This window comes from Protomyctophum parallelum (genome assembly GCF_964188405.1).
Source record: "Protomyctophum parallelum genome assembly, chromosome: 18".
Classification (NCBI taxonomy): domain Eukaryota; kingdom Metazoa; phylum Chordata; class Actinopteri; order Myctophiformes; family Myctophidae; genus Protomyctophum; species Protomyctophum parallelum.
In genome coordinates, this window is record NC_139716.1 from 33,587,050 (window position 1) to 33,612,049 (window position 25,000).

General features: G+C 46.1%; 1 protein-coding gene across 1 annotated transcript in view; it reads right to left on the bottom strand.

Moving 5' to 3' along the window:
* The window catches only part of plcb3 (phospholipase C, beta 3 (phosphatidylinositol-specific)), an 82,923-nt gene that overhangs the window by 38,947 nt on the left and 18,976 nt on the right, over positions 1 to 25,000 (bottom strand). The window contains exon 2 of the mRNA XM_083789547.1: positions 21,143 to 21,226. Coding sequence (XP_083645673.1) covers positions 21,143 to 21,226 — 84 coding nt within the window. The remainder of the gene's footprint in view (positions 1 to 21,142; positions 21,227 to 25,000) is intronic.

Consider the following 25,000-nt stretch of genomic DNA (forward strand, 5'->3'; position numbering starts at 1 on the left):
GGAGGGGGCCTGGAGGAGGGAAAACTGAGGCAGAGCTGGAGACTTCAGGGGGACGTCCGGGGGGCTGGGACGAGGCAGCAGAGGTGTCGTCTGGGGGGCGGCCTGGAGGCCGGGACGAGGCTGCGGAGGTGCCGTCCGGAGGGCGGCCTGGAGGCCGGGACGAGGCTGCGGAGGTGCCGTCCAGAGGGCGGCCTGGAGGCTGAGACGAGGCGGAGGACCGTGGAAGCGGAGCCGGGTATGCTGCAGGCGCTGAACATGATGCTGCAGGAGACGCCAGGGGTGCTGCAGGCGGAGCCACAGGAGAAGCTGCCGGCTCTGGAGCTGAAGCTGCAGGAGACGCCAGGGGTGCTGCAGGCGGAGCCACAGGAGATGCTGCAGGCTCTGGAGCTGAAGCTGCAGGAGACGCCAGGGGTGCTGCAGGCGGAGCCACAGGAGATGCTGCAGGCTCTGGAGCTGAAGCTGCAGACGACGCTGCAGACTTAGGAGACGGGACCCCAGAGGCAAGCTGCAGCGGCGGGGCCTCGGAGGCGAGCTGCGGCGGCGGGGCCTCGGAGGCAAGCTGCAGGGCCTCAGAGGCGAGCTGCAGCGGCGGGGCCTCGGAGACGAGCTGCAGGGCCTCAGAGGCGAGCTGCAGTGGCGGGGCCTCAGAGGCAAGCTGCAGCGGCGGGGCTTCAGAAAACGCTGCAGACGGGACCGCAGAGGATGCTGCTGGCAGAGGCGACGCCGGAGTTGCTGCAGGCAGAGGCGACGCCGGAGGTGCTGCAGGCAGAGGCGACGCCGGAGGTGCTGCAGGCAGAGGCGACGCCGGAGGTGCTGCAGGCAGGACTGCAGGCGGAGCTGCAGGCGGGACTGCAGGCGGAGCTGCAGGCGGGACTGCAGGCGGAGCTGCAGGCGGGATTGCAGGTGGAACTGCAGGCAGAGCTGCAGGCGGGACTGCAGGCGGAGCTGCAGGCAGAGCTGCAGGCGGAGCTGCAGGCGGGACTGCAGGCGGAGGAGGCAGAGCTGCAGGCGGAACTGCAGGCGGAGGAGGCAGAGCTGCAGGTGGAACTGCAGGCGGAGAAGGCGGTGCTGCAGGCAGAGCTGCAGGCGGAGGAGGCAGAGCTGCAGGTGGAACTGCAGGCGGAGAAGGCGGTGCTGCAGGCAGAGCTGCAGGCGGAGGAGGCGGAGCTGCAGGTGGAACTGCAGGCGGAGGAGGCAGAGCTGCAGGCGGGACTGCAGGCGGAGAACAGGAGGAGGATGCTGCAGGCTCTGGAGACGGGACCCCAGAGGACGCTGCACACCCAGGAGGCGAAGAGGATGCTGCAGACTCTGGAGACGGGACCCCAGAGGACGCTGCACACCCAGGAGGCGAGGAGGATGCTGGGACCCCAGAGAATACTGCACACCCAGGGGATGAGGAGGGTGCTGCAGGCTCTGGAGATGGAGAGCGGAGCGGCAGAAAACGGAACGGAGACAAAGTCACTGGGAGCGAGGAGGATGCTGCAGGCTCTGGAGACGGGACCCCAGCAGACGCTGCACACCCAGGAAAAACACCCCCGGGGTCCCGCTGCCGTAGTGCTGGCCCGTGACGGGGCTGCACCGCTGCAGGCGGGAGTGCATCAGGACGGGAAGGGGCTGCAGGCGGGACTGCAGCTGGACGTGACGGGGCTGCAGGCGGGACTGCAGAATGACGGGACTGGGCTGCCCGGGTGGGCTTGGTGGCTGGGAGACCCCGGGACACACCCCCCCGCCTGTTGACACAACGGGGACCTCCCCGAGCCAGGCGGGTGCCATAATACGGATTTGTTGCATGAAGTTGTTCAGAACAAACAGGAACTTTCTCATCGCTGGGAAAACAGGGAAGATAATCCATACACTGCCGGTTGGCACCAGGGCTAGTGGGACGCAGGTTGAACACTCCAACCCTAATTGAGTGAGCTGGCTGGGAAGCACTGGGAAAAGAGCTGTTGTCCAAAAAATCCGTAAGCCTCCCACGAACAACATCAAAATGGGGGACAAAATGGCTTGTCCATGGCCTCTCTTTAAACCACTGCTGGTGGGTCACAATCTCCTCTTGGAGAGAAAAACGCTGGTTAGGTGGAGAGGCCATGAGCCGAGCCACCACATTCTCAAACAAAGTAACCTTCCTCTTAAGAGTTTGTAGCTGTGCTGGGTTCATATTTATGGTCAGTACATTCTGTTATGCTAAGCGGATGACCGAACCCAAAATGCAAGCCACAAACAGGAAGTTCAAAATCAAAGTATTTATTAAAGTCCAGGGCAGAACAAAAATGGTAAACAGAGAAAATGAGTAGTAGCTGTAATCTCAGGAAACTCAGGAGAGCCCAAACATTTCCAATATACAAAAATAACTACTAAGTCCAAAAGGCAAAACATACCAGGGTACAAGGCAGTAGTTTAAAAAGTCCAAAAAGCAAACCTTAAGTCGAAACAAAACCGAGAACCAGGAACTTCGGGGTACCGCTCAGGGAACAATGACAATGTACTGACAGTGAGTGTTTGTAAAGAGTCCAGTCTTATAGTGGGAAGGTTGATTGATCAATTGTTCACAGGTGGAAATGAATGTGACTGTAGAGTGGAAGGGGGAAGTGAGTGTTGCCAGGTCTGACAGTCTGTGGAGAGGTTGCCAGGTCTGGCAAGGTAAGCGGAGGGACAGATCCTAACAGGAGGCATATGGAAGGAGGTAGGAGGTAGGAGACAGGAGGCATATGGAAGGAGATAGGAGGTAGGAGACAGGAGGGATTGAAGGAGAAACAAGTTAGGAGACAGGAGGGATGGAAGGAAGGAGATAGGAGACAGGAGGTATGGAAGGATGGAGAGGACGGTTAGAACATGGTTGTAAAACACAGCCATAAACACTGAATAAATATTAGTGCTGTCTGTCTGTCTGTCTGTCTGTCTGTCTGTCTGTCTGTCTGTACATAATAACCAGCAGAAAATCAATGCCTCACAACCCAAACCACAGTGAAGTGACAACATGTCCATGACGATACGATATAAGATACCCTTTTACCTTTAACTCTGAGAGTGTAACGAATGGAACCAAATGGACCCTCGCAGGTCTGTAACTCTGAGTGTAACAAATGGACCAGCTATAGGGTCCATTTGGTTCCATGATGTGTCACACTCTTGAATAAATTAACCCTCACAATGTAACTTGTTTGCTGGCTGTGATGTCATCACCCCGCCAAAATGCTGTGATGTCATCACCCCGCCCACATGCTGTGATGTCATCACCTCGCCCACACGGCCACCTCCCCAAACGAGATTGGTGGAGAGTAAATAAAGGTCAGAGAAGTACGCACACGCACACACACGCACACACAGTGTTCTTTGATTGGTCTGTTTTGGGCGACTCACTTCCTGGGGGAATAAACTGCTTCTGAGTCTTTAGGACACGCACAGGCTCGCACACACACACTCCCACAGGCCGTGGTTTCATTCCACCGTTGCCATTGGTTACTCCCCGGAGACCGCTAGAGAGACTGTGTTTGTGTGTGTGTGTGTGTGTGTGTGTGTGTGTGTGTGTGTGTGTGTGTGATTGCGTGTATGTGTGTGTATATGTGTCACTTAATAGTTTTCTTTACTGGCCACAGCACTTTCTGGAACTGTATGCACATGACATGCATGTGTGTGTGTGTGAGTGCGTGTGCGTGCATACGTGCACGCATGGGTGGGCGGGTCCGATGGTGCATGTGTGTTTGCGCGTGCATTCAGGGAGGCAGTCGTTAAGCCGACAGGCGCATACAGGTTCTGACTTGTGAAACATCCTATTGAGTAAGACACAGTAAGGCACGTGTGCTTATGTGTGTGTGTATGTGCATGTGTGTCTACGCAAGCGCGAGTGTCTTCACGTGTGAAGGTCGGTCACCTCGGAGCTCCAGAGAGCATTCCACGCATAGTATGGCCTGTGCGTGTGCGTGAGCGTGCGTGTTACTGTATAGTGTATAATATTCTTCCAGTCATTGCAGCTTCTTCAGTCCATTCATCATTCAGTGATAAGCTACGCGCACACACGCACACACGAAGCTATACTCTGCACTTAAGCGTGTGTGTGTGCGTGTGCATGTGCGTGTGTGTAAGTAAAACACCACAGTTAAGTACAGTAAGGCAGTAGCTTTGGGAACCGTCCCAGAGCCATGTGGTTCCAACAGGTCATAAAGTGTAGCTCCTGTTTCTGTTGCGGAGAGGAGGGTGTGTGGTATGAGATGTTTCTGTAGCGGAGAGGAGGGTGTGTGATATGAGGTGTTTCTGTAGCGGAGAGGAGGGTGTGTGATATGAGATGTTTCTGTAGCGGAGAGGAGGGTGTGTGATACGAGATGTTTCTGTAGCGGAGAGGAGGGTGTGTGATATGAGATGTTTCTGTAGCGGAGAGGAGGGTGTGTGGTATGAGATGTTTCTGTAGCGGAGAGGAGGGTGTGTGATATGAGATGTTTCTGTAGCGGAGAGGAGGGTGTGTGATATGAGATATTTCTGTAGCGGAGAGGAGGGTGTGTGATATGAGATGTTTCTGTAGCGGAGAGGAGGGTGTGTGATATGAGATGTTTCTGTAGCGGAGAGGAGGGTGTGTGATATGAGATGTTTCTGTAGCGGAGAGGAGGGTGTGTGATATGAGATGTTTCTGTAGCGGAGAGGAGGGTGTGTGATATGAGATGTTTCTGTAGCGGAGAGGAGGGTGTGTGGTATGAGATGTTTTGTAGCGGAGAGGAGGGTGTGTGGTATGAGATGTTTCTGTAGCGGAGAGGAGGGTGTGTGATATGAGATGAAATCTGAATTCTCAGAAACACTGGAAACTGGTAAAAGGTGCATTTATTAAATGTATGAAATCAAGCATCCTTAATAAAACTGTAGGCTAATCTAGCAGCCAGTAGGCCAGCATTGGGCCTGTGTGTGTGTGCACGCTCACAAACAAGCCTCTGCTTATTAAGATATAGACGCAAGGAGCTTAAAATGAATGTAGCCATACTAATTTGATAAAACATTCACTCGGAATCGTGGCTAAAGACTCGAGACTCGACTCGGACTCAACCCCGAAAGAATCGAGACTGGACTAAGACTCGACCTCCCGGGCATCTCTGCAAAGGACACTTGGACACAATAACTGTGGGGTAGCCCGGGATGGAACTGTTCTACCAGCCACTCTACCAGCTGAGCCCCGGGATGGAACTGTTCTACCAGCCACTCTACCCCCTGAGCCCCGGGATGGAACTGTTCTACCAGCCACTCTACCCCCTGAGCCCCGGGATGGAACTGTTCTATACCGGCTCAGGGGGTAGAGTGGCCGGTAGAACAGTTCCATCCCGGGGCTCAGGGGGTAGAGTGGCCGGTAGAACAGTTCCATCCCGGGGCTCAGGGGGTAGAGTGGCCGGTATAGAACAGTTCCATCCCGGGGCTCAGGGGGTAGAGTGGCCGGTATAGAACAGCTGGTATAGAACAGTGTTAAACCCACCGAGCACGCTCAGAATTGTGGTGGACTCGGGAGGGAGTTATGTAATGTTTTAATAACATCAGATTAAGGTAAAGAAAACGGTTGGTCCGGAATTCTCCTTTAAAGAGGCTATATTTATCACTTTAACTCATATTTGACATTAATTGTACACTAGAGACCTTCTCTCCCTCCCTTCCTTCCTTTCCTTTCTCCGCTTCCCCTCCCCCCCTCCTTTCCTTTGAATTCTCCGATGGCCTTTAATTCTCATCTCATCTGCCATTCCTTCTGGAGCCATTAGACAAATAGCACCACACAATGAGCATGCTGACACACCTTTCCTATATGACGCCTGCCTGTGTGTGTGTGTGTGTGTGTGTGTGTGTGTGTGTGTGTGTGTGTGTGTGTGTGTGTGTGTGTGAGGGTGTGTGTGTGTGTGTGTGTGTGTGTGTGTGTGTGCGCGTGCGCGTGCGTGTGGGTGCGCTTACTTGTATTACTAACCTGCCAGAGTCAAAGTTTCCCACAATTGATTCCAACAAGCTGGCTATTAGGCTACTGGGAAAGTGTGTACGTCACAGTGCATGTGTTCACGATAACGCACGTACCGGTGTGGCTGCTAATTCCCCCGTCCGGGTGGACCCTAACTCTTATGGGCTGGACTGGGACTCGAAAAACCCTGTTGTAGCCGGCTATGTGTCTTTTTTAATGGAGTTTTTCCTTAACAGGCGAACGGTTAATTAGCCGGCAAGACCTGAGGTAACCGGTTAATACAATGTCTCCATTGGCCAGCCTTAGGCTCGGTGGCCAAATAGCCTACAATACAAATCTTTGGGGTCTTGACATGAAATAGTTTGAGAACCACTGACATAGAAACATAGGACTTTCAGAAAACTGGATTTATTAGAAGCCTTTTTATTTTTTTAGAATCGGCCTCAGGTCTAAATGGGAAATAGCAGATCTACAAGCTCACTTTGTGACGCATTGGAAGCATGTAGATCTGCTATTTCTGGAAATTGGAAAATGTGGATTTGTACGGACAATTTTCAACATGGAGACGATTATGACAACATAATTGTGATTATCTCAAACAATTGTGATTAGGCGATGATGCAGTATTTGTGACAGGCCTAACTGTATGTCTCTGTGTGTATAAGACCCAAACCAATGCAACTCCCTGCAACAAAACAAACTACACCAATGCAACTCCTTGAAACAAAACAAACCACACCAATGCAACTCCTTGCAACTGCCATTGGGAATAATGATTGCAGGTAGTTGCATGGCGACCCTCGGGTGTGGTATAGGCCCGCAGGGGTGCTCACACTTTTTTGACTGGAGAGCCACTTTCAAAATGACCAGTTCAACAAGATAATTATTGTCCCTTTGCTGGAAATTGTTTAAAGTTACATAAGACACACTTGGAACCGATGGAACGGGATGGTATAGGTTCTCTTGCATATTAACTTAGTGTTTGTGTGCAAGTGAAGCACTCTTGAACACAAAGTATTGCATTGTGGGTTTGAGCTGACAGGCCCTTTTTGATGTCAAGTCACCTTAATTCATGTGATATTTGAAAGGTGTGTCATGTGGTCTATAGCAGCACAGCCTTTGTGATCTGCTGGTAGACCACGATCTATACCTTTTGGGCACCACTGGGTTAGGGCTGTGTAGTATGTTACACCGATCAAGCTGGTATCAAATGTCACATGACGACAAGTCTGCAGGAAGCAGATTGTGCATGCACGCGTGCACAAACACACACACACACACACACACACACACACAGCACACACACACACACACACACACACAGAGGGCGAAATAAAGAAGACCACAGTTCATTGATAAACCACACACACACACACACACCACCTATACATAAGCACACACACATAAACAAAATAAGAAATAACTGTACAAGTCGACTCAAATGACTCGCAAAGCATAAACAAACAGAAGTCAACTGAGGGGAATATACTGCACGCACGCGCGCGCACACACACACACACCCCCCCACGTATACACAGTGTCACACACACACACACACACACACACACACACACACACACACACACACACACACACACACACACACACGCTACACATGTGTTTACATATAAGCAAAGAGGAACCTGACAGAACTGGATTTAAAGCCCATTCAGACCCATTAGTCCCATTCTATAAATGTCTTCTAAAAAACAGCTTTCTGAACAGCCTATGCTTCTATGTCAGTGGTGCTCACACTATTTCACGTCAAGGACACCCAAAATTATATGTAATTGGCCGCCGACCCCCCATCTCAAAAGATGTTGTTCCAGGGACTCAGATTTGAGTTAAAAATCTATATATATTCCATGATTTGTACAAATCTTCTAGATGAAAAAGAAGCAGATCTATAAGCTCGTAGCCTTGCACGAAGTGACACGCTACAAGCTTGTAGATCTGCTATTTTTGAATAGCCCAAAGTATAAAATAACGTTGAAAGTGGTTAATATCTCAAATAACACAGATGCTTTCCTGGTGTTAATGGGTAAAACATGATGCCCATTCTACAAAAATAAATCAGAAAGTTCTCACACATTTTCCAAAGTTGTTCAAAAATAGCAGATCTACAAGCTTCACTTCGTGCCGGGCTGTAAGCTGCTGTTTTTGAATAGCCAACCCCTAAAACTCGAAGGCTTTCCCGCATATTAACATGGTTAAAACTAAAGTACAATATAGTTTGTTGTTGCTGGGCCCTGAAGCCAACCCTGCAGAAGTCTCTAGACAGGGCGCTACAGCAGAATGCTGCGTGCAGTACTTATACTTAACATCAGAAAGAGTACACATGTTACCAACACGATTCAGTATGAGGGAATGCCGAGGGTGAGCCAGAAAACAGCAGCCAGGAGAATGAGACTATAGCAGGACACTGAGCCAAAGACACCAAGAGCTGCCAGCCAGCGAGTTAGTGCTGTGGGAACCAAGTACCAACACACGGGCACGGGTCACGAGGACGTCCCACATTAACCCCTTCAGGACGGGAAGCCTTTTGGTGTTTTATTTAAAGCATTATGTTATACTTTAGCTATTGGACAAATAGCAGATATACAAGCTCATAGTGCTACAAGCTTGTAGATCTCCTATTTTTTTTAAATCATGAAAATGTGGCGAAGATCTTTGAATATATATATATATTCTTTCAGAGCGAAAGTTTTTAACTCAAATCTTTGCTTCTGGGAGGGTCCCTGGAACAACATATTTTCAGATGGGAAAATAGGAACTGTGACTTTGTTATCTGGTGGGCGGGGCCAGATAACAATAGGTGGGCGGTGTCAGACAACGTGGAGAGAGACACAAAAGTGAAAAAGAACAATGTAGGAAGCGGTTACATTATCACCACCATGCACACTCACTTCCTCCACACGCACGCACGCGCGCACACGCACACAGACGTACACACACAGCATGTCACTGTCACACCAATCTGGGAACCCATCGTTAAAAAGGGGGGGGGGGGGGGGAAGCACCCTCTGCTGCTGTTTGTATGTTGGCCCGTTCGGTCCGTGCTCAGCCCCTCCACTTCCTGTGGTAAGGCTAATTCATTCCCACTAACAACAACAACGTATGCACGTTCTGAATGCCCCCCGCTGACAGATTCAGTAGCGCAGCTCGGAATCCGTTCTTGAGAGATGATTACTGTCACACAGACAGCGCATAGCGACCGTTTAGAAATGGCCCCAAACAGGGTTCAACTGCATGTGAAGCCTCGCACGCCACAGCCTCATGTTTGACATGCATTTATATTTTATAGGCTATGAACGGACCTCAATGTAATGGGATTTCTATCTCTGGGACCCCGATTTATATTGTAGAATCAATGATAACTTACAGTAACTCTGAGGGTGTACTGGTTCCTAACTATCATTTAACTAGGGACCCTGTGGAACTCCCTCAAGGACCCCTTGGGGTCCGCGGACCCCACTTTGAGAACCACTGGAATAATCTACATTTTCTAGGTCCCCATTTAAGACCACAAACTACTTGTGACAGACTAGACGTTCCCTCCATGTCCCCTCCCTGTTTTCCAACAAATTCTGTCCAAAACGCACACAAATCATCGTTACACATGATCGCTGAGAAACCTCTTTTAACCATTCGAAGCGCTAACTGAACCATTGTTCTCGTGAGGATCCAGTTAAATGATCCATTTCTAAAATTATACTATATACTTGTGGGGACATTTGGCTCGCACAAGTATAGCAATTACCGCACACGTCAGCACACGCACACACACACACACACACACACACACACACACACACACACACACACACACACACACACACACACACACACACACACACACACACACACACACACACACACACACACTGCCTATAACCAAATCACAGCTAAACCCACAGTCAAATCAACACGGCTCATTTAGCAACACTAAACTGGTCAACACAACACTGAGGATTGTCACCGTATAGTCAACGCTAAAAGGACACAGATCCAGATTAGAATGCGTCAAAGAAAATAAACGAAACTATAGCAGATCCACATGCCCATCACGTGCCCCAGACAGTACAACGTGACGTGAGCTTGTAGATCGGCTAATTATGTTGCTTTTGTGCGACACTGTAGCGCGATATTTAGTAGGACATTAATTTACAATAACACACCCCCCCCCCCCCGACAGATATGGTGACACACCCAATGGGCACGATACTGTTGCTGTGTGTGCATGTTTGTGTGTGTGCGTGCGTGCGTGTGTGTGTGTGTGTGCGTGTGCGGGGTGATATATTGCAACCGTGTATAATTCCCTCCCTTGGGACTCGCGTGATAGATAGATAGATAGATAGATAGATAGATAGATAGATAGATAGATAGATAGATAGATAGATAGATAGATAGATAGATAGATAGATAGATAGATAGATAGTGTTGATTTCGTCGACTAAAACTATGATGAAAAAGTGCTTGTCGACTACCTTCTTTCACTGACAAAAACTAAATGGAAACAAATTAAAACTACGCTATAATGACAAAAACTAAGACTAAATATATTGATAATTTCGTCAACAAATAAAAACTAGACTGTTAGGAAGGGACTAGTGAACAACAGATCCATATAAGTCATTTTACACTTGGTTGCATGCTGAAAATAGCAGATCTCACAACACGTGACGCTGCGACTCATTGAGAGCTTGTAGATATTTACAGGCGACAAGTATTCTGAGGCACGGCTGGACTTCTGGGCGTCAAGGGCACCCTAGGGTGCCACAGCACCCACGTTGAGAAGCTGTGACCTGTAGGACCACAGGTCAACCAAGAACCTGTCATTTATATTTCCATTCCCCCAAAAAATATACAGAAAAACAGGGCATAATCTGGACAAAGTTAGAATGGAGATCTGATAAAATGTTTAAGGGGGAGAGTGATGGGGGGGGGGAGGGGGAGACACACAGCAAAGGTCGTCGGCAACAGGGACTCGAACCCGCGACACGCTGTCAGGCTGGATTTACCATCCTAGGTGCCTGGACTGCTCGGCCGGCCCAGGCCTGTAGAGTCTGCCGTTCTGACTGCAACGTGGAGCTCATTCCACGCTTTGGGAGCCGTGCAGTAGGGCTGGGGCGGTATGGGATTTTTATTACCGCGGTTATTGCCGGCCCCCATACCGCCGTTTTTTTTTGTTTTATTTTGAATAATAAGAAAGCTAATAAAAGTTACAGGTATGGTGTGTGCGATTACCATAATGACGGTAATCATTAAAGGACCACTTTTGAACCTATCTTCATATAATAGGTCCTCACTAATAATCATGATCTACTCGGTCTGTGTCACATAGGAGGCCTAATCTAATTGAATACCCCTGCCATAAAGCATTACACTTGTTTACAAGAGGGTCCACCATTTTCAATTCATCATATCATTTTGTATACACTATGCACTTCTATAAAGCCAAAAACAGGAAATCATCATAAACTTATACAGTGAAGGGGTGGGTGGAGTCAAGGGATTTACATCTTAATGACAGTTGGTAGGGCGTTCCACATTTTTGTGGCATAGGAGTGAAATGAATTTAGGTGGACCCTCTTGTAAACAAGTGTCCACTCACAGTTAACAGTCTTTGTATTGAGTTGTGCTTGAAATGTAGTGTAGTTCTGCAAACTGTTAATAAATATTTTAATCAATCAATCAATCAATCCTTGTTTGTGCCGAATCTGGGTTGCACATGGTTTTTTGAACTCCCTCTGGTGTTGTTGTGTTGCTGGCATGATTAGACTGACTGAGCGTCACTGTTTATTATGATACACTTTTCATTTCATAAAAAAAAAAAAAATCATTCCATAAAATAAAATAAATCATTTCATAAAAATAAAAAAAAATTAACCGCGGTAATGAACCCGATACCGCGGTATGCGTTACATACCGGCGGTATGGCGATATTGCGGTTATTGCACCCAGCCCTACCGTGCAGTAAAATGAAGAGGAGAATATAGAGGAAAGGGGAGCACAGGGTGGGGGGGGGGGGGGGGGTCTGCCCCTGAACCCCCTTCTGCATGTCTGAATAACTTCCTGTACATGTTCCCACGCTCAGAGAGAGAGAGAGAGAATGAGACAGAAAGAGAGAATGAGAGAGAGGGGGAGAGAGAGAGAGAGATAGAAAGAGAGAGAGAGAGAGGTTAGTATTTTCTCAACAAATTAAGAAGCAGCAACTTGACAAGGGAAATAGAATAGCGTGTGTGAGGAAATACCCTGATAAGAGGGAGAGAGAGACAGAGAGAAAGTGAGATAAGGGAGAGAGAGAGAGCAGTTTGATAACAAATGACTGCTAAACATCCAAAAAAGTGCTGCATGCGCTCTTGGCTTCAACAGCTCTGTACACCACGGCCTGCTTTGACAACGTAAACGCTTTCTCACGCCAATAGAACTCCTAATAGTACTGACATGACTCGAGAGAGAGAGAGAGAGAGAGAGAGAGAGAGAGGGAGAGAAAGAGAGAGGAAGAGAGAGAGAGGGAGAGGGAGAGATGGAGAGCAGAACAGAGGAAGTGTCATCACTTCGTTTACATTCAGCGGAATAAAGTTTGTCACCGGGGCTCCCTGAGGGCTACCAGCTGCCCTGAGAGAGACAGAGAGAGACAGAGAGGGAGAGAGAGACAGAGAGAGACAGAGAGGGAGAGAGAGAGAAACACACACAGAGACACAGAGGAAGACTAATGGATAGAGGGATTAGCCACACGGAAACAGGGCTAGTATTGAACGGTTAAGAGTGTGAAAGGGTTTAAATAAGAGCAGACAACTGAAGCTAGACAGACAGACGGTTGGTTTGGGCTCAGGTCTCGCTCCCCGCACCAGCCAGGCGGCCACTCGACCACAATGTTCCGGGAATCAGAGCTCAAAAGAGTTCAGAATCCGGACATCCACAAAATCAACAAAAAAAAAGTTTACAGGCGCAAATGCGTTTGACTTGAAAGGGCTGCTATAACATCCAAAAAGATTTAAGCAGCCTATTGTATCATAATAATTATGTCCAAAACTGTAACTTTTTCAGGATTCAAATTCAACAGCTTTATCGAGCTCGCAGATCTCCTATACTTTGGATGCTTTTGTGTAACGCTGTAGTAGTGAAGTATGGCATTCAGTTACGAAATCCAGAATGAAAAATTTACCCCATTCAGGACGGGAACCCCTTTTGGTGTTTTACTTTAGCTATTGACAAATATCAGACCTACAAGCTCATAGGTGCTTGTAGATCTGGTATTTTTGAAAAATCGTGAAAATGTGGCACACATCTTTGAACAAATACATTCTTTCACACTTTCACAGCGAACATTTCAAACCTTTGCTTCTGGGAGGTCCCTGAAACAACATATTTTGAGATGGGGGTCCGCAGGCCAATTACATAATACATATACGTATATTTTGGAGTTCTTGACATGAAATAGTTTGAGAACCACCAATATAGAAACATAGGTTTTTCAGAAAACTGTCTTGGAAGACATTTTGTAGAATCCGGTGTCAGTTCTAAATGGGTTAAACTATGGAGATAAGTGGTTTCTGCCCGACAGCGACGATGTACAATGTGAGCATACATGATGGCTGTGACCTCATGTCAATGACAGTTAGCCGTTATCAACACTGACTCAGGCATTCTGGGAACAAACACACACACACACCCACACACAAACACAAACACACACACACAAACACCCACACACCCACACTTGTGACCAGCAACTGAAAAAGTATACAAAGATGAAGAGAGGCAGAGAGAGAGAGAGAGAGAGAAGAGACAGAGACAGGGACAGAGACAGCCTCACGATGAGTGCAGGCATGTGTTCCGACATAACAAGAGTCCGACAGTCGGGGCAATATGCATCGCAAAGGCAGAAGAATGCTGGCTATAGAGGGTCACAGTGCCACCCCCGACGAGCGGCCCGGAAGACAATTTCAAATTAATTTGTCCCATAGACTTTTCATAAAGTATTTATTTAAAGACCTTTAAGCCTCGGTCAAGATCGTGACAACTCATGACGACAACAAACACAATGTTTTGGGCCGAACAAATAATTATAAAGAAGTAGAAAGGGGCAGAGTAAAACACTTTTTTTGTTTTTCTTATTTTATAATTATTTGTTCGGCCCAAAAAAGTGGTGTTTGTTGTCATGAGTTGTCACGATCCGAGTTGTCTATGGGGAGAATGCATTGGAAATTGTCTTCCGGGCCGCTCGTCGTCATGAAAGGGGCGGGACTGCGACGCTCTATGCAAGGCTAGAGAGAGACTGAGACAGAGAGACAGAGACAGACAGAGAGGGAGGGGGGGGGGGGGGTTTGAGTGACAAGCTGTTGATAAGACAACACAAGAGCCAACCAGCTCTGTGTTAAAAAGGTGACAGGAGTGAAGGATGGAGACGAATGATGGAAAAGAGGATGGAGACGAATGATGGAAAAAAGAACAGGAACGGAAAGGAAGGATGATAGAAAAGGAGAGAAGCGAGGGATGAAGGATGAGAGATATAAACAAGTCAGGAGAAACACCAGAGAGAGAGAAGGTCAACATTCAAAAGTCTAACCTCTCCTATATGGATGTATAACCATCTCTGACAGAAAATGCTTTTTTTCCACATATATGGCCGTCAGTCCATCACGACTTGTGACACGCTCCATATATGGCCGTCTCCATATATGAAGTTATTAATATAAGTTATTAGCGCAGCCGCGCCCGGCAGCCGGCGAAAACTAGGCAACAGGCCCGAATAATTAAGGCCCGGACCTACCTCATCAAACCCTGTACACTCAAGACACTGCCCCTGCTGCCACCCTTAGATCTCCACATATGGAGCTGACCTGTTCTGACATTCCATATGCGGACCTCATCAAACCCTGTACACTCAAGACACGCTCCATATGGCCAGTGCTCGCCCAGCCGTCTCCTGTCACCCAGGCTGATGCGTGCACGCAACCTTGCCCTCAGGGCGTCTTACTGGTAGCTTCAAAGATGGTATTACTCAAAGTGTTAATGTAACACAGCTCTGTTTACACCATTATTTTATTCCCATTTATATTCAATATGTATTTGTACACATTGTTCCATCTTGATTGTCCTGTTCCACTTCTGCTTTGGCAATGTAAACGTACGTTTTCTCATGCCAATAAACTAAAGCTCCTTTGAATTGAATTGAATTGAATTAAGAGAGAGAGAGAGAGAGAGAGAGAGAGAGAGAAAGAGAGAGAGGAGATCTATCGGAAAACTAATCTAATCTAAATCTAATCTAATCTAATCTGTACGGACAGAAAGCTTGTATCTCCAGATTTAAACTAACTAACTAACAAAACAAAAAAAGAATCAAAGGTTTTATGGTCATGATTCACCAGAATCCTGGATGGCTTGATTCGAGGCTTAAATTATTTCATATTAACTAGTCCTTACCCCATCGAAGATAGATCACAGCCTATTATTGATCTATTATGATGCATTTTGAGTGGTGCACAAGTGGTGCACAAAGCAAGCAAAGCAAAGTCTCTGCCTCTCGCTCGCACGCACGCACGCACGCAGCTCTGATACCAACAACGACCCCCATGAGCAGATATGTTGTTCATGTAATCATGTACAACAGAACTTCAATGCTTCACACCGCACATATCACACGATCAACATCATTTACAATCCATAAATCCCATTATAATCACAGAATCACCCATAACGGAACAACAATCACATATAAACACAGAATTGCCCATTACAGAACTAAATGCCACAGGGAGGAGGCTATGGGGGGGGGGGGGGGGGGTGGAGGTCATTTGAACGCTGACATCTGAACAACCATACTGTGTCCGCTAGTACTAGAGTGAACCAGAGCAGTGACTGCTTAACAAGGACCACCTGATCGTGTAAGTGAGTTAATTTGCAGCCAATGAGAAACAGACAGACTGATTAGTCAAAGAGTATAATCAATTAACTATTAGTATTAGCGAATGAATGGGGGTTCCACCACGAGAGATAATTAGAGGTAACCTCCTCCTGCTGCGCTGGATTTATATGTTAGATATTTTTTGGTAAAACTGAATGGGGATTGGATCGATGGAACCGGAAAATGGCCGCCACGGCTATGTCCTTTAACATAACAGCTCCAGAATGATAGAAGGTTTGTGTGTTCTCATCCTAAAATGAAGGACAACGTGTCATTTTTGCTGCCATTTCACGAGGATCTCGCCAGAGTCTCCTTTGTCACTCCCAAGAGGCAGATATAATTCTCTCAGCGTCTGACGTGATGTGTCTGGGTCACATACAGGTGGCCTGTCCTTGTGTCTGGGTCACTAACAGGTGGCCTGTCCTTGTGTCTGGGTCACTAACAGGTGGCCTGTCCTTGTGTCTGGGTCACTAACAGGTGGCCTGTCCTTGTGTCTGGGTCACTAACAGGTGGCCTGTCCTTGTGTCTGGGTCACTAACAGGTGGCCTGTCCTTGTGTCTGGGTCACTAACAGGTGGCCTGTCCTTGTGTCTGGGTCACTAACAGGTGGCCTGTCCTTGTGTCTGGGTCACTAACAGGTGGCCCAGCTGTCCTCGCATGACTCTGACTAGACGACACTGCGGATCCTAAGCTTCAACTTCAGCTTTTCAGCTTCAGCTTCAGCTTTTATTCTTAAATAAATAAGTCTGTCTCTCAATGTAGACATTTAGCAGGTCAAGCAGGCCTATCCAGAGACTTACAATTAGCAAGGTAATCAGATGCACAGAATGCAGGGAGACAGTGTAGTGCCTCAAAGAAAGTGTGCGTGTGTGTGTATATGCGTGCATATACACACACCAGGGGGGCAGTCAGCCAGATATTTCGTGAAGCCTCATTTGAAATCGGTAGTTCATATAATGGCCTGTTGTGGCGCTGGACCGGACCCAAAAAGCCCCATAGCTCCATAGAGGCCCATGTATTTTGGCCCAACTTCACCTAGACTGTATTACCTTAATAAACATGGTCATGAATACTTTCTTCTTCCAGTCACTAGTTTAAAGTCTCATTTCTAATGTCATAATATTCTTTTTGGAAAATTATGGTCCCATTAATTAAAAAAATGACCATAAAGAAAAAAAACCATCGCGTATGTTCTGAGGGGCGTGGCTACCATTACAGTCTATGATCGGGATTCCCCTCCCACTCGAGTCAAAATAAAAACCAACGGAGAAGAAGGGGGGAAGTCCCGCCTCGTTGTCTGGGCAGCCAATGACCAGCTGGTATACAAAACGGAGCCAGCCAATGGCCAGCTGGTACCAAAGATGGCGACTTACATCAGGAATTAGCATATTATTACAGGCTTCATTTTACGTTCATGTTAGACCCGGGGAACGCTTTGTCCATATTTTTTACAGTCTATGACACACACACACACACACACACACACACACACACACACACACACACACACACACACACACACACACACACACACACACACACACACACACACACACACACACACACACACACACACACACACACACACACACACACATACATACATACAGTACATACATACACACATATACTGTATACACACACACACACACACACAGCTAAAATCTAACATGACAAAGATGCTTTCCCAGATGTAATGGGTTCATCATGGGTTTACCTCTGGTTGACATTTGACCTCTGAGGTCAGAGACAGAGAGAGAGAGAGCGAGATAGGCTGAATACAAGTACTGTAACAACTAACAACTAACAACAGTCCAAACATTTCGGCAGCCTCTCTGAGAAGAGAAATGGTGTCATGAGTGTAAAAACCTCTATTAATTATAATCAGTAATAATAGAAGGATATCTGTGTCTGTGCCTGGCCTCGTTCTATCCAACCGCAGAACCATGGATATGTCTCCAGAGAGCTAAAGACACACTCCGTGATAGCAGGGCATATGGAAGCTGGCATATATTGTTGATTTTGTACAGCACATTTTGATAGTCGTTCGAGTAAGATTTCATTTCGATTTTGTAATATTTTAGTCATTCTGAAATGTTTGTGTTGGTCTAGTTTTAGTCGACTAAATGTCTTTTTGAAATGTTTTGATTTAGTTTTCAATGGAAGCACAGCGACATGAAGACCCAAAGATACATCCAACGTTTCTAGCTGCTTCAAAAGATAGCTGCAAAGCTAACAGCTACAAAGCTACAACAAAGAGCTGGTTTCAACTTCAGGTACAAACAAATATGCTGTGTAGCTTTGTCGTCTTTGTATCTTTTGCATCTGCCAGTGTTAACGGTGCATAATAAAAAGACAGGAATATGTTTATCTAGAGGTAATGACCAGTGTTCCTTTGGCTCATACTGGACTGTACAGTGTAATGAAATGTGTTTATCCATCTATAGGGCCATTGTTTCCGAGCACCGCAACCTTATATAGCCATGATGATAGTGGATGGAACCTTTGTACCCCTCACACTAATGACTGGCTCCGTACTTTGCTTACCACTGTTCAATTTGACAGCACATTTTGATTTTAGTTTCAGTCATAGTCTTTTGAATAGTTTCCATTTAGTTTTGGTCACATTTTAGTCACCCGGAATGTTTTAGTGTTGGTCTAGTTTTAGTCGACTAAATATCATAAGAGTTTAGTCGACTAAATCTAGAGTTGATTTAGTCGATTAAAATGTATTTTGGCGGGTCTTGATGCCATCATAATGGCCGATTTCACACTCGCTGAAAATAGCCGATCTACAAGTTGCGCATCGCGCATTTTCAGCATGCAAATTGCATGCAAGTGAAAAATGACTTATACTGGATCTCTTGTCCACTATTCCCTTCCTAACATTTTAGTCTTTATTTGATTTTATTTGTTGACGAAATTGCCAATATATTTGGTCTTAGTGATCATAGCTAGTAGTTTTCATTTAGTTTCCGTCAGTGAAAAAAGGTAGTCGACAAACATTTTCCGTCATAGTATTAGTTGACAAAATCAACACTGATGCCATACCAGCCTTGCCAGATTCTGTGAGAGAAATAAGCAACCATGTCTATGAAAAACAAGCCCAAAAGACGAGACCATTAGAAGGCCACAACAAGAGCACCTTAACACCAATATGCAGGCTATTTGAACAGCTTACAAGCTTGTAGATCTGCAATTTTCAAACAAATCTTCACGAAAAAAATATGTTGGCGCCCGCTGGCCTAGTGGTCCAGGCGCATGCCACATATAGGCTTTGGCCAGACAGCGCGTCACGTGTTTGAGTCCGGTTCATGACGACCTTTGCTGCATGTCTCTCCCCTTCTCTCTCTCCCTCTTCCCTGTCATTCTTCACTTGATACTATCAATAAAACAAACAAAAAAATGTATTCAAAAGAATACATTATATTCATTATTATCTTTTAAAGCTTTTCATTTTCCCAAAAAGGTTTTTGAAAAAAAAACACTATCGGTCACCAGAAGCAGAGACGTGTAATTTCAACGAGTCCAGCATTCATTAGAAGGACAATATCAGTCACCAGAAGCAGAGACGTGTGTTTTGAACGAGTCTAACATTCATTAGAAGGACAATATCAGTCACCAGAAGCAGGGATGTGTGTTTTCAATGAGTCTAACATGGCGTAAAATGGCGTAAGATTTATATCAAATAATGAATCAAGCAAGTTAATAACAGTCTGGGGTGAAACAGAAGCCTGAGTAGACGTGAAATGACCCCAAACATGTTTGAAAGTGGAAACATGCCTTTAATGAGACAGCTTTAATTGAGTGGCCCTCCGGTTACAGTAAAGCCTCAATCCTAGATCTTCAGCGAGCCGTCCAGACAGACAGACAGACAGAGGTGTGTGTGTGTGTGTGTGTGCGTGCGTGCGTGCGTGCGTGCGTGCGTGCGTGCGTGCGTGCGTGTGTGTGTGTGTGTGTGTGTGTGTGTGACATTGTAGCGTACTTCTTTAAGAGCCTAACTCTGTCATAAAGTGTGTCACGCGTGAACCTCAGGCTACCAACGACCTACTGTAGGCGTGTACATGCACATACACGCACACACATTTTAATTCCTTAATTGGAGTCCACATTTATAGTACATTACAGGCAGGGCTCCGATATGTTTCTGTAGCCTCTGATGTGTAAAATAAATCTACAAAATCAATTTCATTATTTCAACTTCCCTATAAAATAAATCAATGTATTAAAAAACATTTTTTAAGTACTTTTTTCATGAATTTAAATGTAGGGGTTAGAGGTTGGGACAGCCACCTTCCAATAGGAAGTGACATATAAAGGATGTTTTTTTTTAATATATATATTTAATTTGATATTATCTCAATTAATGTATTGTGATTAATTCGACCATACTATGACATGACTACAGTGAAAAGTTTGAATGCTAAATTGTTTTTTTAATATGTGTTTTTCATTGTGGGACTGCAACTTGAAGGACACACACTCGCCAGCTGGGAAGATCAACATACATGACATACCATACATGCCTTATGGTAAACACACTGCCACAAATAGAGAGAGAGAGAGAGAGAGAGAGAGAGAGAGAGAGAGAGAGAGAGAGAGAGAGAGAGAGAGAGAGAGAGAGAGAGAGAGGGAGAGAGAGAGTCTATGAGACAAGACAGATACCGCGTGGGGGGGGGGGGGGGGGGGTAATTGAGGGATAGATTAATGGACAGACTGAGAGGCCACAGGGGATGAGAGAATACAGAACAGACTGATAGAACGGAGAGAGTGAGAGAGGGGAGAGGAGAGGAGAGGAGAGGAGAGGAGAGGAGAGGAGAGGAGAGGAGAGGAGAGGAGAGGAGAGGAGAGGAGAGGAGAGGAGAGGAGAGGAGAGGAGAGGAGAGGAGAGGAGAGGAGAGGAGAGGAGAGGAGAGGAGAGGAGAGGAGAGGAGAGGAGAGGAGAGGAGAGGAGAGGAGAGGAGAGGAGAGGAGAGGAGAGGAGAGGAGAGGAGAGGAGAGGAGAGGATGAAGTGATAGAAGAGAGAGAGACAAAGTACAAAGTTCTCACATTATTATTTTTTACGGGGGAAAGATTTACATATTGATGTAGCATTAATATGACATGAGGTTCTATAAAGCAATAATGTAAATCAGGTTGGTGCCGTGGATGCAAAACAGTTTATTAACAGAAAGGTGACATCTGAGACAATAAATGTTTGAGAAGCACTGGGTTAACCCATTTAGGATTGAGAGCAGAGTCTTCTAAATGAGTGAGCGCGTGCGTGCGTGCGTGCGTGCGTGCGTGCGTGCGTGTGTGCGTGCGTGCGCACTGACCATGTTGCCTCCACCGGTCCAGTAGAGGTAGAATCCATCGGGGTCAACCTTCAGAGTGATCAGGGTGGGCGGGGTGTTACTCTCCTGAAACACAGCACGTACAGGGTTAATACACATGCGCACACATCTAATAAAAGGTCCATAAACAACTACACACTTTAGAAACAGGCTCCAGAAACGACACTTTTTTTTGTCAAATACATTTTTATTAACAGGTTATGAACTATTATATTGGTACAGTACGTATATATTATTATTTATTTATTTTAGAAACGTTTTTCCACTACACCCGCCAGACATTTTTGTATAAGCCCCATCTCAAAAACTAGTGGGTCAAACTGCACAATATGTCAATTTGAAGCTATGACATGAAAAAACGAAAATGAAATAAAATCATTGTCATGTTTGCTCACATATTCTGCCATATTAGCACCTCAGTGTCTTATTGTCATATTCTAATACAGACCCAATGCTTTTTTACTAATAAATAACCAGGACAACTTCGTGGTGAATGTTGAAAACCCGGACACGGTAGTGTTTTGGAGATATTTGTCGGGAATAGCTTGAAAAGAGGGACAATCCCAGAACAAAGTGCGAGTGAGCATGTTCTGGTGTCACTGAGAGCAGTGTTGATTTCGTCAACTAATACTCTATGACCAAAGAAATGTTCATCGACTATCTTTTTCCACTGAGAAAAACTAAATGGAAACAAAATTAAAACTAAGCTACTGTATGGTGACTGAAACTAATTAAATAGAGGGTATGCGCGTGACATCATCACCAAACCCGGAAGTTATGCAGGAATGCCTACTGAGTGGCAAAAAACGACTTTCTGGCCTTGACAGACCATACATCCAAACAGAAAAGTCCTATTTGATTGCATTAAACGACATTAAACAATGTTAAACTCACTTTGCATGATGCTTTGCCACTCGATGGGCCATTCACTTTAAGCATGCACATACCCTATAGACAAATTCGTCAAACAAATAAAAACGAGACTAAAATGTTAGGAAGGGACTAGTGGACAAGAGATCCAGTATAAGTCATTTTACACTTAAAATCAGTCATTACGATGGCATCAAGGCCCCGCCGAAATACATTTCCGTCGACTAAATCAGCTGTAGATTTAGTCGACTAAAATCACATGATATTTAGTCGGCTAAAACTAGACTAACACTAAAACATGGGACTAAAACTAAATTAAAACTATTCAAGAGACTAAATGACTAAAACTAAAATCTAAATGTTGCTGTGGTGTTGCAGCGAGCGCTGCAGTTCAGATCAACTCTCTGGTGATCTGAAGTGCACGGCAGTCAGCCGCATGATCTCAGGTTTGTTAAGGAGCCACGGCTTGACAAGAACTGATGTTTATCTGCAGTGAAAAGGAAGCTCTGTAGAGCAGAGACTATACAGAGAACACTTCAGAACACTGCAGTGGTTTATTTCAACCCTTTTCATATCAAGGTCCATTATGTATTCAGCCTTCGAACCACGGACCACCTGATGATGACATTTAGGGCTCTATTTTGGTCCATGCTAATTGCTAAACCCCTTATCCCTAAACTTCTTTGCCTTTCTTTACTATTTTGAAAAACATTTTGAATAGTAAAAAAAAAAAAAAGGGCAAAGAAGTTTAGGGATAAGGGGTTTAGCATGGACGAAAACATAGCCCTTAGTGGCTTAGTCTCTCAGAACCAAAACCTTTTTTGTTCTCGTCCACAATTCCATGCTATGTTGATGTTGGTATAGGAGAGATAACAGGCAAAACGTTTATCATCAAAATAATAATTATTCTATATTCTCTAATATTGTGTAGACTTCTTGAAGATTAAGTCATGTTTAACAATAATTCAACTCTTGAGCGTAAAATGTAGTGTTTAATTTTACACTCTCAAGAGATAAAGATGTAATAAGGGTCCATTTGGTTACCAACTCTTCATCATTTAGCTGGGGACCACCTGGAACCCCACTCAAGGACCACTGGTGGTCCCTGACCCTGGACCACTAGCTTTGTATAGAGAACACTGTTCAGTCTAGTCTAGTGGACGAACAACATGTGTGTGAGAGAGAGAGAGAGAGAGAGAGAGAGAGAGAGAGAGAGAGAGAGAGACAGAGAGACAGAGAGACAGAGAGACAGAGAGAGAGGGGGGCAGACAGACAGTAACAGATGTTTTCATGGTAGCAGAACATCACATGGCTAGGCTAGCCCGTTAGCCTGACATGCTATCATCTTATTCGTATATACACACACCATAATTATATATGAGAGCCTGCCACATAATAATACTTATTATTATTATATTAAATGGGGGTCGTCATATAATCAGAGTAGTCTTATATTCGGGTCAATACGGTATATCTGATTGACATTTATACCACTCGATCGCCGATCAAGTCATTTGGAGTGAAAATTGTCCGATTTAAATCGGTGGCCAATGTGTTTACCTATGTGTTGGTTAATGAGCACCAGTTTGAGTACCAGTAGGTACTGCTTGGGAAACTATTTACATTATGAAGATTTATTTCATAATTTAACTCAACTCCTACTTATGTTTGTCCTAATCAAAACAAAACTTGATTTGTGACTTTAATTACTAACTTTCATGTGCAGTTCTGTAGCTTCTGTGGAGACGTGCACGCACGCACGAACGCACACACACACACACACACACACACACACACACACACACACACACACACACACACACACACACACAGAGCGGTATATATATCCTGTGACGTGCCGGTCCCAAATGGAACTCGACCATTAGTCAATGGGTAAGCCTGCCCCTCCCACCGCATACCCTACTAGATCATCAATTTATAAGAAATCGGACCATAATTTATACACTATAGTGTGTGTGTGTGTGTGTGTGTGTGTGTGTGTGCGTGTGTGTCACGGTGTTTTCCCCACTATATCGTAGTTGGATAAACAAACAAACAGATTATGCAGTGTGTGTGCGTGTGTGCGTGCGTGCGTGCAGAACGTGACACAATCCAAACACGGACTCTAAAAATATCATTTCCGTGATGCTGATTACAGCAGATTCATTAATAATAGCGTATTCGTGTGCAGCCGGGTCAACAAAACGTCGACATGTAAACATTGGCAACCTTAAAGCCAAAAAGCAGGGAGGGGACGTAAACAATGATTCATGATTACTGTGTATTCAAGACCACTGGTTCAGTTCAGGCCATACATGGGCAGCTGGTGGCCCGGGGGCCACATGCGGCCCCCACCGTCACTACGTTAACAGGCAGCTGGCGGCCCGGGGGCCACATGCGGCCCTCACCGTCACTACGTTAACAGGCAGCTGGCGGCCCGGGGGCCACATGCGGCCCCCACCGTCACTACGTTAACAGGCAGCTGGCGGCCCGGGGGCCACATGCGGCCCCCACCGTCAACATGCGGCCCCCACCGTCACTACGTTAACAGGCAGCTGGTGGCCCGGGGGCCACATGCGGCCCCCACCGTCACTGAGTTAACAGGCAGCTGGTGGCCCGGGGGCCACATGCGGCCCCCACCGTCACTACGTTAACAGGCAGCTGGTGGCCCGGGGGCCACATGCGGCCCCCACCGTCACTACGTTAACAGGCAGCTGGCGGCCCGGGGGCCACATGCGGCCCCCACCGTCACTACGTTAAAGGGGAATACCACTAATTTTTAACATTAATTACTATGTCATTAATATGCCTTATTAGAGCTCTTGTGTGGAAATAAAAAAATAAAAGTCCCCCCATTTGTGTTGACTAGAACTGGAGGTTTGAAAAAAATCATTAACATGGTGAAGTACATATTGATGATGTCATCGAGATGTATTTCACCATGGTAATGATTTGACATGGTGACGTTGA